Below are 15,163 nucleotides of genomic sequence, written 5' to 3' on the forward strand. Positions count from 1 at the left end.
CGGAACATAGGGGTGTCGGAAGATAGGTATGTAACCCAATGTTTTATACTATCAACAGCTTACCAATGCTCGTTACCAAGTCAGTTTTTAACTTAGTTTTGAGTAATTACCAAACGTGTACCCTCCCTTTAATCCCCGATGCAAATTGAACACTATAAATCGTTGCGATATACCTGCAGCTCAGTATAACAATAGTATAGTGTACGTGTCACATGGCTGTAAGTACAAAGGGCATCAGCTGCAATGGAAAGGTCAAAGGCACCACGTACAGTAGACTGTCAGAATATGTTCGACGGTAGTACTTGTATGCCAGCCGTCATCAATACTGCACAGGTCCGATGATCCATTATTTTGTGCAGCAGTTTCAATGCAATAAGTGCGTTCTACAGCTTACGGTCACAAGAGTATAAGGTATGAGTGATTTGCTTGTTTCTTTTTTGTTGACATGCCTTGCTCGTTGGTATGTAATTATCGTTTAGCTAATGTTGCACCTTACAAACATGGTCCCGTTTACTCACTCATATTGAAAGACTTTACACCAGAAACATTTTGTTGTGCATCTGAAAGCACCAAGTTATTGTGCACTTGGCAATGGTGATTTTTCGTTCATTAATCTGTTGCAACTTCGATGACCAAGTGAGCCCAAATTTTCACCAGATTTATTTTTGTTTTAATAGTGCATATATGTTGGGATGCAGATGTGAGAATACTGGTCTTTGACAACACTAAAGGTGTACACAGTGCCTCATCAACCCGGTGCTGGCCTCTACCTCTGTGGTCTTGTTCACTCCTCCTACTCACGAACAAACATACTGGCTTGTGGCCATGAGAAAACACACGTCCCAGGTCAGCTAAAAGAAATTTAGGTCAGAGTCCGTTTTGTGGTTTGTCAAAGGTAGAAAGTAAATCAGTTGAATTATCTACACCTTTGACCCCGACCTTAAAGTCACCTGAAAGTGGTATTTTTTCAAAATAAAGCTTTTGTCACTAATAGATGTGTTTTGATGAGTGCACCGTGATTAATGCTTATAGCTTTTGGGGCAAATGTATTTAAAGGAAAGGTTTACCATCGTTATGTATACCGTTATGTATCTCTACTCACGCAAGTACTTTTTAAGAGAAGCATTCTACCGGGGGACGGACAAAATGAGAGACGTACTTCGGTACTACCTGAAAAGAAAGTACATAATATAAAGACATACTACGATTTTATCAATCGAGTATAAAGTAATTTCTAAAATAATTTCTAAGATATTGATCCAACGGAGATGGATCTTATAACTCCGAATGTCAAACTTTGTGCCTTAAACAAAAATATAATATCGGTATGACCTGACTTTTGGTAAACTATACTTCAAACCATTAAATCAAACTGTTCAACTTGTGTATGATAAGGACAAACCCACCTCAACCCCCATGTCAACCTATTGTGTCAGGGCCAGACACCAACTGTCTAACGCAAGTCACGTACAAAAATGTTTTGGATATTAATACGATAGAATAGTTGCTTTGCATGGGCAACCTTCCTCTATGTTCCGACGAGTCCAATTGGAATTAATATTATTTTTGACCTTTGAAACCAATTGTTACTCGTGTAAATAGAAACGTTGTATTTAAGGTTCTGAACACTGTTTGTAATTACCCCAAATAATTGTTAGCAAAAAAAACTAAGCCCCCTCCCCTACTTTACAACGAGCAACAAAGAGCTGTTGATAGTATAAACCATTGTGAGAAACGGCTCGCTCTGAAGTAACGTAGTTTTTGAGAAAGAGGTAATTTCTCGCTCAAAAAGGCCTGAAGTCTCTTTTAGTTATCTGGAAGCACACAAATTGTGCAACAAGGTTTTTTATATTTATTTCATTACTCCCTTGCAACTTCGATAAACATTTCTAGCCCAAATCTTCGCATTTTATTTGTTATTTATGAATTATGTTGTGTTATACAAATTTAAAATATTTTACAGTTTGTCTCGAAATCCAGCATCTTAAAGCACATAACTTCTCGTGACAAGGGTGTTTTTTTCTTTTATTATTTTCTCGCATTTTCGACGACCATGTGAGCTCTAATTTTTACCTAGTTTGTTATTTTATGTACTTGTTGAGATACACCATGAGAGAAGACTAGTCGTTGACAATATTACCAATAGTGTCCAGTGTCTTGCAGCTTCTATTTAAGAAGAACAGCAGAATTACAAGAAGAAAGTGACAACGGGAGGCTGTTCCAGTGTTTAGGACCAAAGAACGAATATACATGTATAATGTTGACATAAAGTGGTTTTAACTGAGGAGAGCCACCTCGAGAGGTCCCACCATGTTAATTAAGAAATCAATAAATGATTAAGCATAATTGCGACTCCATTCTCGTAATGATCAAAAGGTGAGTAAATGAAAAATGGATATACGATTTGAAGTGTGCTCCTTTACCCGGAGGAAAATGCCTTAGTTCCCGTTGCCCTTCTAATAACAAAGCGTCCTGGTTCGAGCATGGAGGAGGAAATAGAAGGAGCTCAAACGAAGGGACTTCAAAAGTCGAACCTGCGGTACCGCGGTCGTTTAACAACACCTCGTAATCACCGACATACCTTATACAGACAATGAGCGAGCGACCTGGGGCCGATTTCACAAAGATCTAAAATTGATCGTAACTGCAAATCAATCGTAGTTGCTTAGTAAAGTGTGATGTCACAATACAAATCACTATAGTGATACTGAAAATTTGTCTTGCGATGAATTTTGTTGCTTTGTGAAATCGGCCCCTGGCGTATGTGAGTTTGCGCGTGCGCACTTGGTTTTTCACTCGACCATGGTGTCGTATGTCGTATGGATATAATACAGAAAAACAATTTTTTTGAGACCTGATCAAATTTGTGTACACTTGTGCTCACCAAATCGAAAAACACATTTGAATACCAACCACCCTCGTGTGCTAATACCCACATTTTGAACCACCGCTAGTGGCCGGAAGGTTACATAAAATGAAAAAATATGCCATGATGTTTCAGTGAAACACCACAAACGGTAAATGAAAACGTGTATAATTCTTAATTCTGGTCTCCAATGATTCAACTTTACACGAAGGCGACGGTGCAGAGCGGCAGTACCGCACGTTCTGTATCAAAGAAATCTAATCCTGCTCGTTAATCGGCCGTCCAGCTGCCACTTGGTCAGACAGGGTTTACAGAAGGTAATGGTGACAGAGTTTTCTTGAAATATTGTTTCACGAAATGCTTTACTTTTTGAGAAAACATTAAAACAGTTATCAATTCTCGATATCGAGAATTACGGATTTATAGTAAACACATGTCATGACACGGCGGAACGTGTGAAAACAAGGTAGGGTTTCCCCGTTATTTTCTCCCGACTCCGATGACCGAGTGAGCCTAAATTTTTTACAGGTTTGTTATTTTATATATAAGTTGTGATACACGAAAATTGTGTTCCAAATTTCCGTCAAAATTTTCCCGCGCTGTTTGGGACAATTATCACCAAACTTGCAGGAATTTTCAAGAGGGGCTCTTTCTAATATTGACAATGTACTTGTGCTTCAGAACCAGTGATCTGGGCCCAGTTTCATAGAACTGCTAAGCACAAAAATGTTCTTAGCATGAAATTTCTTCTTTGATAAAAACCAAATCTTAAGTTGTTGTTCTCCTTTAATATCAAAACAGATGGATATCGACGTCGTCTTCAAATTTCTCGGTAACTCCGGGCTGTTGCAGAATGTCAACTTTTTCATGTTCAGCTTTTCCACGTTGATCTCACCACTTCACATGGTCGGGGCGGCGCTGACGGTGGGCCAACCCGACGACTACCGATGCAAGACACCCACTGGCTTCACTATAAACCAGACGATTCCCTACTACGTGAACGACAACGGGCTAATTGAATATGATAGATGTCATTTGTACGAGGTTGTGAACGGTAGCGTCAGTTCGAACTTGACGGGTTGCAGGTATGGATATGACTACAAAACCACCAACGGGGAGACGAGTGTGGTGTCGGATGTGAGTTCGCGCCATGGGGGTGCCATCTTTGATTTATTAATCCAATCAATGTAGTTAATAAGCTCTCGCTCTATTCTTGTTAGACTTGATTCAAGTCTCATTCTCGTATGAGAGGTCCCTAAGCATATACCCCAACATAAAACAAGACGTAGCATACACAGTACAGTACAGTAATATTGAATTAGTTTCCCAAAAGAGTATGGAATAAACGTCGAATTGATTCGAAAATGAAACATGGCATTGAAAAATAGTCTGGCGCTTCATCAGACGTCCAACACGTTTTAGAAAATCGCAGTTAAATTCGTACACGTGACTGTGTGATGTGGTATATAAAGCTAGCACCTGTCCTTATCCTTGCTTGCGGTTATAAAGGATAAGGAAAGGGGACCAGTCTAGAGGAAGACCTGTCATTTGCTAAAGAGTCTGTGTTTGGGTCCCAGACGTGACCCTTTGTGTCCTTAAGCAAGAGACTACCATCATTGCTGCGTTCTTCGGATGGGACGTGAAGCTGTGGGTCCCGTGTGTTGTGTAATGCTCGTATAAGAACCCAGCGTACTTGTCGTAAAGAGAAGGGGGTTTCCCCGGTGTTCTTGTTTTATTTGCAGCACATTGGAACACAGCACCTTGTCTCTCATACCATGGAAGAATAAACACTCCTCCATGCTCATACGTAGCTCCAGAAAATAATCCTAAGCGCTTTGATACATCCCTTAGAGGTGTGATTAAAAGCGCTATATAAGAACCGAGTAGTATTATTATTATTATCATACCTAAAGCTTATACATACGTACTGAATGTAAATGGGGTAGCACTGTTTCAGCCCCCATGAGTATATGTGACAATAGACTTGACTCAAGTCTCAAAAAGCTAAACATCAAGTTTATAACTCTCCTCTCTCGCAGTTGAATCTCGTCTGCGACGAAAGCCTGTTAGGCGGTGCCATGCAGTCTATTATGCACGTCGGGACCATAGTGGGTTCATTCATCCTGGGTCAGATATCGGACACCGTCGGACGGCGTAAGACACTCATGATATCACTCTTTGGTCTCGGAGTATGCGGGACTGCTGTTGCCTTCCTGTGGAACTACACTGTAATGGCTGTGCTGTACTTCATCATTGGATTCTGGACAGCGGTAATATATAAGCCACCGCTGCCAAATAATATATAATAATACTAAAGAGTTCTTGTACAGCACATTTTTTACAATGGGCCAACCAAACCATGTTCCCGATAAGGCTGGTTGCAATGGCCGACCATAGTAACGTTGACAACCAATGGTCGACTAGCCTGTGTTCGAGTCAAAATAGTAAACCAGTCATTTAGCTAACCATTGTGCACGCTTGAACTTGCTCTAGTTTGCAACTGCGTTGTGGTTCCAGTTTAAAACCTTTCTTTCCCAATGCGTCTTGACCAGCGACTACGTTGGAGCAACATACTGCACGGCTCACTGTGCTCGCTCATCAGTCATCACTATTAGAGGTTGTTAGCGTATATTTTCACTTCCAAAAAGGCAGACAGGATAGGCATGTGTCAGTGTACCGCGTGGAATGAAATAGACCTTTAAAATATCGGCGTGGGGTAGAAACCCGTAAACTGGAACCTTTTTTCATTACTCAGGGCGTCTTGACGAGCGGCTACGTTCGAGCAATCGAGATGTTCCAAACGAAGAAGAGGATGGTAGGTCACATGATCAACGGACTCATGTACGGGTCGGGTGTCCTTCTCGTCTCACCACTGGCTTATCTATTTCCGAATTGGCGCCATTTTCAACTCGCTGTGTCGTTGCCGTGCTTCGTTCTCGTCCCGTGCATCTGGTAAGCTTCAAGAAGTAATAAGTCAAGAAGTAATAATCTAAGCATTTTAAGTAGCGTTCTTACAAATAAGATTCCACAATGCTTTATACAAGGAGTCAATAATTATATTTACAAAGGAATGAAACTGAAATAAATGGCTAAAGCAACATAAGTCTGGAAAAGGTGAGTTTAAGCAATGTTTTTGTATTTTTGTAATTCTGTTTTATTTGTGGAAATGTGTTAGCGAAAATAAATTTGAATTGTCCACAAATAAAACTTAGTTTCAACACAGACAACCATAATCACGCCCCTTTCCTTGTTATCTTTCTTAAGGTTTTGCTACGAGTCCCTGAGGTGGCTAGTCCAGAAGGGACGCTTCAAAGAAGCCGACAAAATCATCTTAAGAATCGCAAAGTCGAAACAGCTCAGCTATACCGGGTATCAGAACCTCCCGACAGTAGACGAAATGGAAAAGATTCCCATGGAGATTATTAAGAACACGGACTCCAAACCCGTTCAAACTGGCGGGAGTCAAAGAAAAGTTGCAGACGAGAAGTGTTCCAGTTTACCGACAGGTCGGGGAAATTCAATTTCGAGCGTGTCGTCGAGTCATCACATACCGTCCATGGCGAGGAAACGCTCCCGTAGGTACTCGGTGGTGGACCTCTTCACCACCCGATTCATGGCAATGCAGACGCTGATCGTTTTCTTGTGCTGGTGGGTGATTTTAACGTAGGGTCGCCCTTTAGACTGGTCCCCTGTACGGACAGGTATTGGTCCTACAGAACCAGCGATATAATTGAATGCAATGTACACGTGTTAAAGTAGGCTACATGTACGTGCGTAGTGATGTTTTATACGTGTACGTAGAATTTGACTGCGAATTTGTACCATGTGAATTGTGACGTCAGATGTTCAAACTTTTAGAGAGGTCCCCTTCATGATAAGGGCATTGTTTAACATAATCAGTGATATCAGTGGTTACAACACATGTACATGTACATGTACACGTATGTGGGTATACGTTTAGGCATACGTAGAAAAGGCTGCAATTTTTTTTTTTTTTCAAATTTAGAACCTTTATTTCTACATTTGCACCTGGAGGCATCTATTCATAATTTATACTAACGGAAGTAACGTGTTAGTTTTGTGTTAAAAAAAAAAAAAAAACAGGTGGCTCTACAGATTGGGCTGCAATTTTTGTACGGCATTTTTTGGTCCGTTGATCATACTTTTTCCTTTTTTTTCGTATTTCAAAATTTGATTTATTACACACAATTTTTTTGAAAGAGGATGAACGAATGCAAGGTATGAAAGCGCGGCTGATGATTTAAGAAAACCTGCCAATGCGGCACGAATCGCATGCGGCACCAATAAAATAACGGGAAAACCCGCCCTTGTTGCCGCACGTTTTACTCGCCGTGTAATGTGCTCAAAATAAATCCGAAATTCTCGAAAACGAGAATTGATAACTGTTTTAATGTTTTCTCAAAAAACAAAGCATTTCATGGCATGATGTTTCAAGAGAAGTCTTTCACCATTACCTTCTGTAAACCCTGTAAGTTATTTGTAAATCTATGAACTTTTCTGTTCCGAAAGTGTATAATGGCTTTAAGCAGCCTTTTATAAATTGTTCCATGTTAATATTTTGTTTACATCTCATGACCAAAGAGTAAATAATTTGACATCGCAACTACTACTGCTCATCTTATTTATTCAATATTAATTCGTGTTCTTCTTTTTCCTGTTGACTTCAGGTTTACAGGCAGCAGTGTTTACTTTGGTTTGATCATCAACACTTCAAATTTAGCCGGGAATAAATATCTAACCTTCTTTTTGATGTCCCTGTTTGAGATGTCCTGTTATCCGGTTGATTTCTTCGTCATGAAAAGGTACACGGATCTGGGAAAGATATGTTTTATTAAATTAAATACATCCTAGATTTGTCAAGTTTCTGATTTAGGTGGCTGGTGCCTTGACTAAAAAATAAGTCATCGTCACGAGACTGACGATGACTAGTGCAAGCTAGTCGAAACGCTGAGACCAATTTAAGAACTAATCCCGGGTGTAGTGTAGTTAATCACGATCATAATAAGCTACGGTAGTAGTTCCAGCCGATTTTCCATACCTTCCGCTCAGGTAGTAGTTAATTATCAGGACAGTTCTTTTCAGATTTGAGAAGTCTCCGGAAAAAAATCCGATAAATCTACTCCGCGGTTGAAGGAACACGTTGCCTTGGATCGGACGAGTTGGTCTATACAAAGCGTTTGAATCCGTTTGTTATGAAATGCATATGGTTGGAAAGATGTTTTAAAAGTAGAATACAATGATCCACACAAGTATCACACAAAATTGCACGGTTTTCTTTTTACGTCGTGAACTATTACGGTCGGCCATTTATGGGAGTCAAAATTTTGACTCCTATAAATGGCCGACCGTGTTAGTCGACGAGGTAAAAAGAAAACCACGCAATTTCTAGGCATATTTGTGTGTATCATTGTATTCTTTTACAACATCTTTCTAACCATTAGCATTTTATAACAAACGGTTACAAAACGCTTTACAAAGACCAACTCGACCGATCCAAGGCAACGTGTTCCTTTAAGTAGAATATAACAAGAGAGCAAGACAGTTCTCTTAAGAACAAACTCTACCTGGCAAGTAGATACACACATGGTGTTACCGGAAACCCAATATGTTTTGTAATTTATGTACATAATTATTTCAAGTGCAAGTCTTTTTGTAAAATAAAATAAAAAGTGTTTGAGTAAATACGGAGATTTTTCTCCTCCATTTAACAATATTATTTTATTTTAATTTCAATTCACTCAATTTCGTTGTTTCCTTAACAAGATTTGGAAGAAAGCGACCGCTCATAACAAACTTCATAGGATCAGGCGTGGCATCACTAATCGTTGCATTCACACCAAAACAGACAGGTATGGACCCCATTTCATTTATTCTGGTTGTGAACCCAGCTATGACTCTGATAAAGGCGAAATTAATGACTTTAAAGGAACATGTTGCCTTGGATCGGACGAGTTGGTCAAAACAAAAGCGTTCGTAACAGTTTTTTATATAATGCATATGGTTGGAAAGATGTTTTAAAAGTAGAATACAATGATCCACACAAGTTTGCCTCGAAATTGCGTAGTTTTCCTTCTATTGTGCGAACTAACACCGTCGGCCATTTATGGGAGTCAAAATTTTGACCCCCATAAATGGCCGACGTGTTAGTCGACGAGGTAAAAGGAAAATCACGCAATTTCGAGGCATGTTTGTGTGGATCATTGTATTCTACTTTTACAACATCTTTCTACCCATATGCATTTTATAAAAAACGGTTACAAACGTTTTTCAAAGACCAACTCGACCGATCCAAGGCAACGTGTTCCTTTAACTAAAAACCAGATGGGGGAGAAGACAGTGAAGGAACTTTCAGTTTTTAGATGTGCACCAGGAAGGAAAACCATAGAAAGTTATTCCAGAAATAAAACCTCATGCTGTCAATTAAATTAAATTCAGGAAGAAACTGAAAACCCAAGTTACAAAAAAAAACATTGATTCAAACAGTTGTCCTAGAGTGGAATGCGAAGAAAGATATCACGCCAACCCGACCATCTCTTCGTTAAGTGTGTCATAAATGGAAACATGGACTGATCTAATATTCTGTTCCTCGTAGCACAACACTATTTGTGCGAATGGAAGTTATATTATAGTTGACATACAAATCCCCCTTTTAAGACACTAGACACTATTGGTAATATTGTCAAAGATCAGTCTTCTCACTTCGGTGTATCTCAACATAGGCATAAATAAACAAACCTGTGAAAATTTGAGCTCAATTGGTCGTCGAAGTTGCGAGATAATAATGAAAGAAAAAAACACCATTGTCACACGAAGTTGTGTGGTTTCACAGCTTGATTTCGAGACCAAAATCTAATTCCGAGGTCTCGAAATCAAATTCGTTGAAAATTACTTCTTTCTCGCAAACTACGTTTTTACTTCAGAGGGAACCGTTTCTCACAATGTTTTGTACTTTCAACCTCTCCCCATTGCTCGTTACCAAGTAAAGTTTTTATTGTGAGTAATTACCAATAGTGTCCACTGCCTTAAAAGCTTTAAAAATGAATATGATCTTGGGTTTTTTGGTTTGCTTAGAGAGCGGAGTGAGTCTTGTTGCCCTTATTGTCGCCACATCAATTATTGGAAGATACTTCGCTGCAGCCGTCTTCGATATCACATATCTTATTTCAGTGGAAATTTTTCCAACGGTTTTACGGTGAGTCAAACTTCATTTATTTATTAATTTCGTTTATTTATTGAGTCTGGACCCAATTTCAGAGAGCTACTAAAATGTTGTTTAACTTACTTTTTGCTAAGCATGAAAAGAGCAGGATACCAGTCAAAATTGTTTAGTGTCATGGTAGTTTAGCTGGTAACCTTATTCCTGTAAGCATTCATTTGTTATGCCTGCTTAAGCACCTTTATGAAATTGCCCCCTGTTATGAAGCCAAGCACTATCAAAAAGACAACTTAATCACTATATAACTAGCCAATATCCTAGTTGAAAAAGGACAATGAAGGAAGTTTTCATTTTTAAAACCCCAGTGAATTATTCCAGGGAGAACCAATGTGGTCGGGGGGCTGAAAACCCAATCCACTTAGTTCCCGAAGTGGGATTCGGACCAGGGGTCCCCAGAGTAGTAAGGCGAGGAAAGGTTACCACAAGGTATGCCAACCTCTGACCACAACAATTATTTCCCCGTGAAGATCAGAATTTACCCGAGGCATTGTCAGTTTGTGGACGGCGATGCGATTGAATTGTTAATGAAAAGAGGAGCAACTAAAGATTGTTTGCTTTGGAACTTGGGCCTTTTGGACACAACCATAGAGAAAGTACACAACTAACTTGGCTTCGATCCTGGTGTCCTTTGTCCCCAGTGTGTGTCTCAGTTTCCTTCTTTTATTCAGTGTAAAGTTCCCAGTAAAATTTATGAGGATAAGAGATACAATGCGTGTTGTGCATGGGCCCAAGAAAAATAGAAACAGGGCATGCTTTCGAGTGCGGAAATATGTACAGAAAGCACAAGTAAAATTTTAATAAAAAGAGGGCACTATCGGAAGAAATTTCAACACAATTGGTTGTTTTGGGGACTGAATCACAGTAAATCCCATAGTATGGGCTGATGCAATCAGAGACTTTTTGCGAAGGATGTAATTTTCGATTTTATTGTTTAGAGAGTACAACTCAAGGTTTTCAAATTCCATTCGGCTCAGTCAAGTTGGACCCTATATTGAACAACAAAATGCGCTATCGTTACCGGGCTTCAAATAGGAGGCATGCAGAACCCACGCGGTTTGTTCATACAGGTTTGGCCACCAGACCACGACCACCACGTGTCAACACTCTACAAACGTGCATTGCATGGAACCTTTGTTTATTTTTATAATTGTATACCCAGACTCAGCTTACGTTTTGAAGAAAAAAATCTACCTAGTTTACAATTCACAATTACTTGAAAGTGTTCTCTTGTACTATGTTTTTACCTGAAGAAACATCGGCTTAGGGACGTGTGTAACTGTTGGACGGGTTGGAGGTGTCATAGCTCCCTTCGTTGTTTATCTGGTAAGTTGAAATGGCGAGCATGGCAAAATGGCCCGCTTGAAACTCTTGGTGGCAGCATATGGAGAATATCAACGCCTATGGCCCTTTTCGAAACCACGGCTCCGGCTCCAGATTCGGCTCAGGCTATAGCTTGGCCCTGCGGTTATTTTGACAATAATTGCGCGTGCTTTGCATACGTGCTCGTGCTTCAAACGAGAGAGCGGAGCCTGAAGCTGAAACCTTGGATTCGAAAGGCCAAAGTCTTAATTTTAGCTCGGCCTCAGGCTTTGTTAAATAGTGACGCCCAAAATATTGCAAAGTTGCTGATGTAGTCTTTGACGAAACCATGCTTACGGGTTTGTTTGCTCAAATAGTGAAAAAGATGCCTTTGTATATATATTTCTTTTTGCAGAACACAGTAAGTGGCTGGTTACCACTGACGATATTTGGTGCAATCTCCATCACCTCCGGTCTGCTTGTATCCCTACTACCGGAAACACGTCATACACGCCTTCCGGAAACGTTCGAAGATGCCGTCCAACTGGCTGACAAAGGGCTAGGTCGCGCCAAATTTGAACCCATTCCTGAGCATGTGTAGAGCGCCCTCTTCCGCCAAGTTTTGCAAAACGGTATACTGTAATAATTTCCACATTTATAATAATTATTTGTATGTGGTCAGAAAGAAAGATAATTCTGGCAAACGTGAGACAGTTTGCAAAAATGACGTCGAGCAAATTGACGCAACCCAAATGACGTCATCACTCACCGAGGGATCTTGAGTTTTAAGTCAGATTCCCTGTGCGTTATTGTGCAGTGCGCATTTTAAGCAATGCTTGCGCAGTTAGATGCTCGCTAAATATTTCCTTGCAGAGGTCGATCATTTCTTATACGCATCTACGCAAATATGCGCATCTACCGTTTTCACCATTTTGGGAGTGAATTCCTATGCGTACATTTTGACCATTGATAATAATAGAGATGAACGATTTTGACGCTCAAAATACGGGACAGGATAGGCGCGTTAAAGTGCACTGCGCGTTGTGCAAACATCAATACTGTGCCAATATTTATAAGACTCGCCCAAAGAGGTAAACGAATAGACCCCTATCATTTGCCGCCATTGTTGATGAAATGTGTACACGCATGTGTAAGGTAGTCATTGGCTAAGAGCCATGCCCTGCAGAGTGTCATCAACGATGGCGGCCAATGACGTCATGCGCTATGCGCAATGATGTTATGCGCAATCCATCTATGGCGGACAGATCAGAGTGCCTGACCCATGTGGTACTGATATAATTGCATCGCAATAGACATAGCTTACCAATCGATTCCAATGGGAGACTTTTGGGACGCTTGGTGGCAGCCGACTTACCAGGTAAAATCCATTGTTCTCGGTCATGTGCGCACGCTCAGAACTACGTAAACAATGGCAATTTACCTGGTAAGTCTGCTGCCACCTAGAGTCCCAAAGTCTCCCATTATTGTGTCACACAATATTCTCATTTAACACTGCAAGATGAACCACAAGACAGTGTGATCAAATTTGATTATATATTTGAAAATTGTATATAGGTGCTTGAATAGAAATAAATTAATCATTATCAACCAGGTTGATAGCCATATAAAGTGGGTATCTTAATTTTCCCCGAGTAACAAAAAGTATTATTTCCTTAATTAGTGACTGCGCTAACAATTAACTGCTGCCCTCCATCTAGGAGGAAAATGTGCAGATATATATCTGTGGCAATGTGTGACAAAAATGCCTTGAAACGACAAAATGCCTTATTACGGAAGTTTAGCATTGTGTGTGAGCTTGCCTTTAATGATGAAAATGCAAGACAGTTGAGGCTGAACATTTTTCACTTTGCCTTTTTTCTTTTAAATAATTGTTGTAAATCAGAAAATATGGTGATTTATTGTCTCACGAGAACATTTTAAAAGTTTCAAATAAATCGATAAGTTTTCTGTTTTACAGCGACTGTTTAAAAGAAAAAGGCAAAGTGAAAGTGGACATGTTTCAACTTTGCCTTTTTCTTTCAAATTATTGCAGCTGTAAAACAGAAAATGTAGTGATTTATTTGAAAACTTTTAAAATGTTGTCGTGAGACCAAGCGTATTGTGTACTGAAAATAATGTTTGTATGCCTTCTGATGAAACAGTACTCCACTAACAAGACCAAAATTAGTGATGCGTGTCTGTCTGTCTGTCTGTCTGTCTGTCTGTCTGTCTGTCTGTCTGTCTGTCTGTTTGTTTGTTTGTTTGTTTGTTTGTTTGTTTTGTAGAAGTTCAATTAAAGTCTTCAAATGTCTTGAAAAAACACTATGTATTAAACAAAATTTGCCTTATATTAAAACTTTTTAATATAAAATAATATTCAACAAGAATGTCAGTTGACTGTGGTCTTAAAGTAACGGAACAGTGGCCGTTGCGTTGTTGTCTCAATGGTCAACGAGTAAAAATCATTCACTGTGTTTAAACAGTATTTCTTTCCAGGTGGCTGGTGAAGTGTGTTACGATTAACAGATGAACTTAAAGGGGATGTGTCGTCATGGTCAAATCATTACTGTGGATGTACATGGAACTGGTTAGCAGTTTATAATTCAATGTACAGCTGCCACACAGGCTTGCTTTAATCATGACGAAACATCCCCTTTAAGGACTGTATTTTCAAGGGGTGATTTAATGCCTTCCTCCTTGTGCACAAAATTAGCAGTGCTATTTTTGATTTAATTTAATAACATGACAATATTTTATGTTTTAATAAAAAATGTGTTTCTACTTTTACAGCTTACATGGATTGTATGATTGGTTGATTGTTGATGTTGTTGCCGTTGTCTTCTTTGTAGTTGTCGTTGTCGCTGTCGCTGTCGTTGTTTTTGCCCAAAGCGCCCAGTTCACTGCAACGTGTCCTATTATGAGACTTTTGAACGCTAGGTGGCAGCAGACTTACCAGGTAAAAGTCCATTTGTTTACGTAGTTCTGAGCATGCGCACATTACCGATAAACTGGTAAGTCTGCTGCCACCAAGCGTCCCGAAAGTCACCCGATTTACATCTTGTAAATGAATGAAACACCATGGGGGACGGGGGTTGGGGAGTGTCTTTTAGAATGGCATGTCGCATAGTAAAATAACCACTATATTACTGGTGCTATCTCATTATTGTTATTAATAGAGTGGTAGATCAACGAAGATAAGTTTAAAGTTCACTTTTATGTAGTGAAAGATTTATTATTTTATTACTAAAAAAATAAACACAATTATTTCACCACATTCACTATATCTAACCTTCACGTAGGGTTTATAATAACTCGCTGAGTATAACTACCGGGGTTTTAACATTGTTGTCAATGTTAGGTTTAAAGCCATTCGACCCTTTCGGTTCAGAAAAAAAAATGAAAGTTCAAGGATTTACCAAAATAACTTACAGGGTTTACAGAAGGCAATGGTGAAAGACTTCTCTTGAAATATTTTTCCATGAAATGCTTTACTTTTTGAGAAAACAGCAAAACAATATAAATGCTCGTTACGAGAATTACGGATTTATTTCAAACACATGTCATGACACGGCAAAACGCGCGGAAACAAGGGTGGGTTTTCCCCGTTATTTTCTCCCGACTCCGATGACCGATTGAGCCTAAATGTTCACAGGTTTGTTATTTGATATAGAAGTTGTGGTACACAAAGTGTGGGCATTGGACAACACTGTTTACCGAAAGGGTCCAATGGCTTTTAAAAGAAATTAAAAACGATTTTTTTT

At 39.5% G+C, this 15,163-nt stretch overlaps 2 protein-coding genes across 3 annotated transcripts in view; one reads left to right on the top strand and one right to left on the bottom strand.

Annotated features, from left to right (window-relative positions):
• LOC139948723 (helicase-like transcription factor) overlaps nucleotides 1-11,422 on the bottom strand; it is a 41,496-nt gene extending 30,074 nt beyond the window's left edge. Inside the window, exons 1-2 of the mRNA XM_071947007.1 lie at nucleotides 11,348-11,422; nucleotides 7,627-7,699 (exon numbers count right to left, since the gene is read on the bottom strand). The gene's annotated coding sequence lies outside the window, so the exon portion shown is untranslated. The remainder of the gene's footprint in view (nucleotides 1-7,626; nucleotides 7,700-11,347) is intronic.
• On the top strand, nucleotides 297-14,190 carry LOC139948724 (organic cation transporter protein-like). 2 transcript variants are annotated; one of them, XM_071947009.1, is made up of 10 exons: nucleotides 297-411; nucleotides 3,668-4,003; nucleotides 4,906-5,136; nucleotides 5,622-5,818; nucleotides 6,131-6,514; nucleotides 7,555-7,689; nucleotides 8,651-8,736; nucleotides 9,959-10,079; nucleotides 11,354-11,426; nucleotides 11,818-14,190. In XM_071947009.1, exons 2-10 carry the CDS (start codon nucleotides 3,668-3,670, stop codon nucleotides 12,001-12,003), a joined length of 1,749 nt encoding a protein of 582 aa, XP_071803110.1. In that variant the 5' UTR covers nucleotides 297-411; the 3' UTR covers nucleotides 12,004-14,190. The 2 variants fall into 2 exon arrangements, with proteins under 2 accessions (XP_071803110.1, XP_071803109.1); XM_071947008.1 differs by lacking the exon at nucleotides 297-411 and adding an exon at nucleotides 819-846.
• Nucleotides 14,191-15,163: the final 973 nt, after the last annotated feature.

This window comes from Asterias amurensis, chromosome 16, assembly GCF_032118995.1.
Source record: "Asterias amurensis chromosome 16, ASM3211899v1".
Classification (NCBI taxonomy): Eukaryota; Metazoa; Echinodermata; class Asteroidea; order Forcipulatida; family Asteriidae; genus Asterias; species Asterias amurensis.

Excerpts from the sequence above, each read along its gene's own strand:
- LOC139948724 (XM_071947008.1), top strand. The coding sequence starts at position 826 with ATGAGAAAACACACGTCCCAG. Across the intron at positions 847-3,667 it reads TGAGAAAACACACGTCCCAG|ATGGATATCGACGTCGTCTT; the intron begins GTCAGCTAAAAG and ends ATATCAAAACAG. Across the intron at positions 10,080-11,353 it reads ATTTTTCCAACGGTTTTACG|AAACATCGGCTTAGGGACGT; the intron begins GTGAGTCAAACT and ends TTTTACCTGAAG.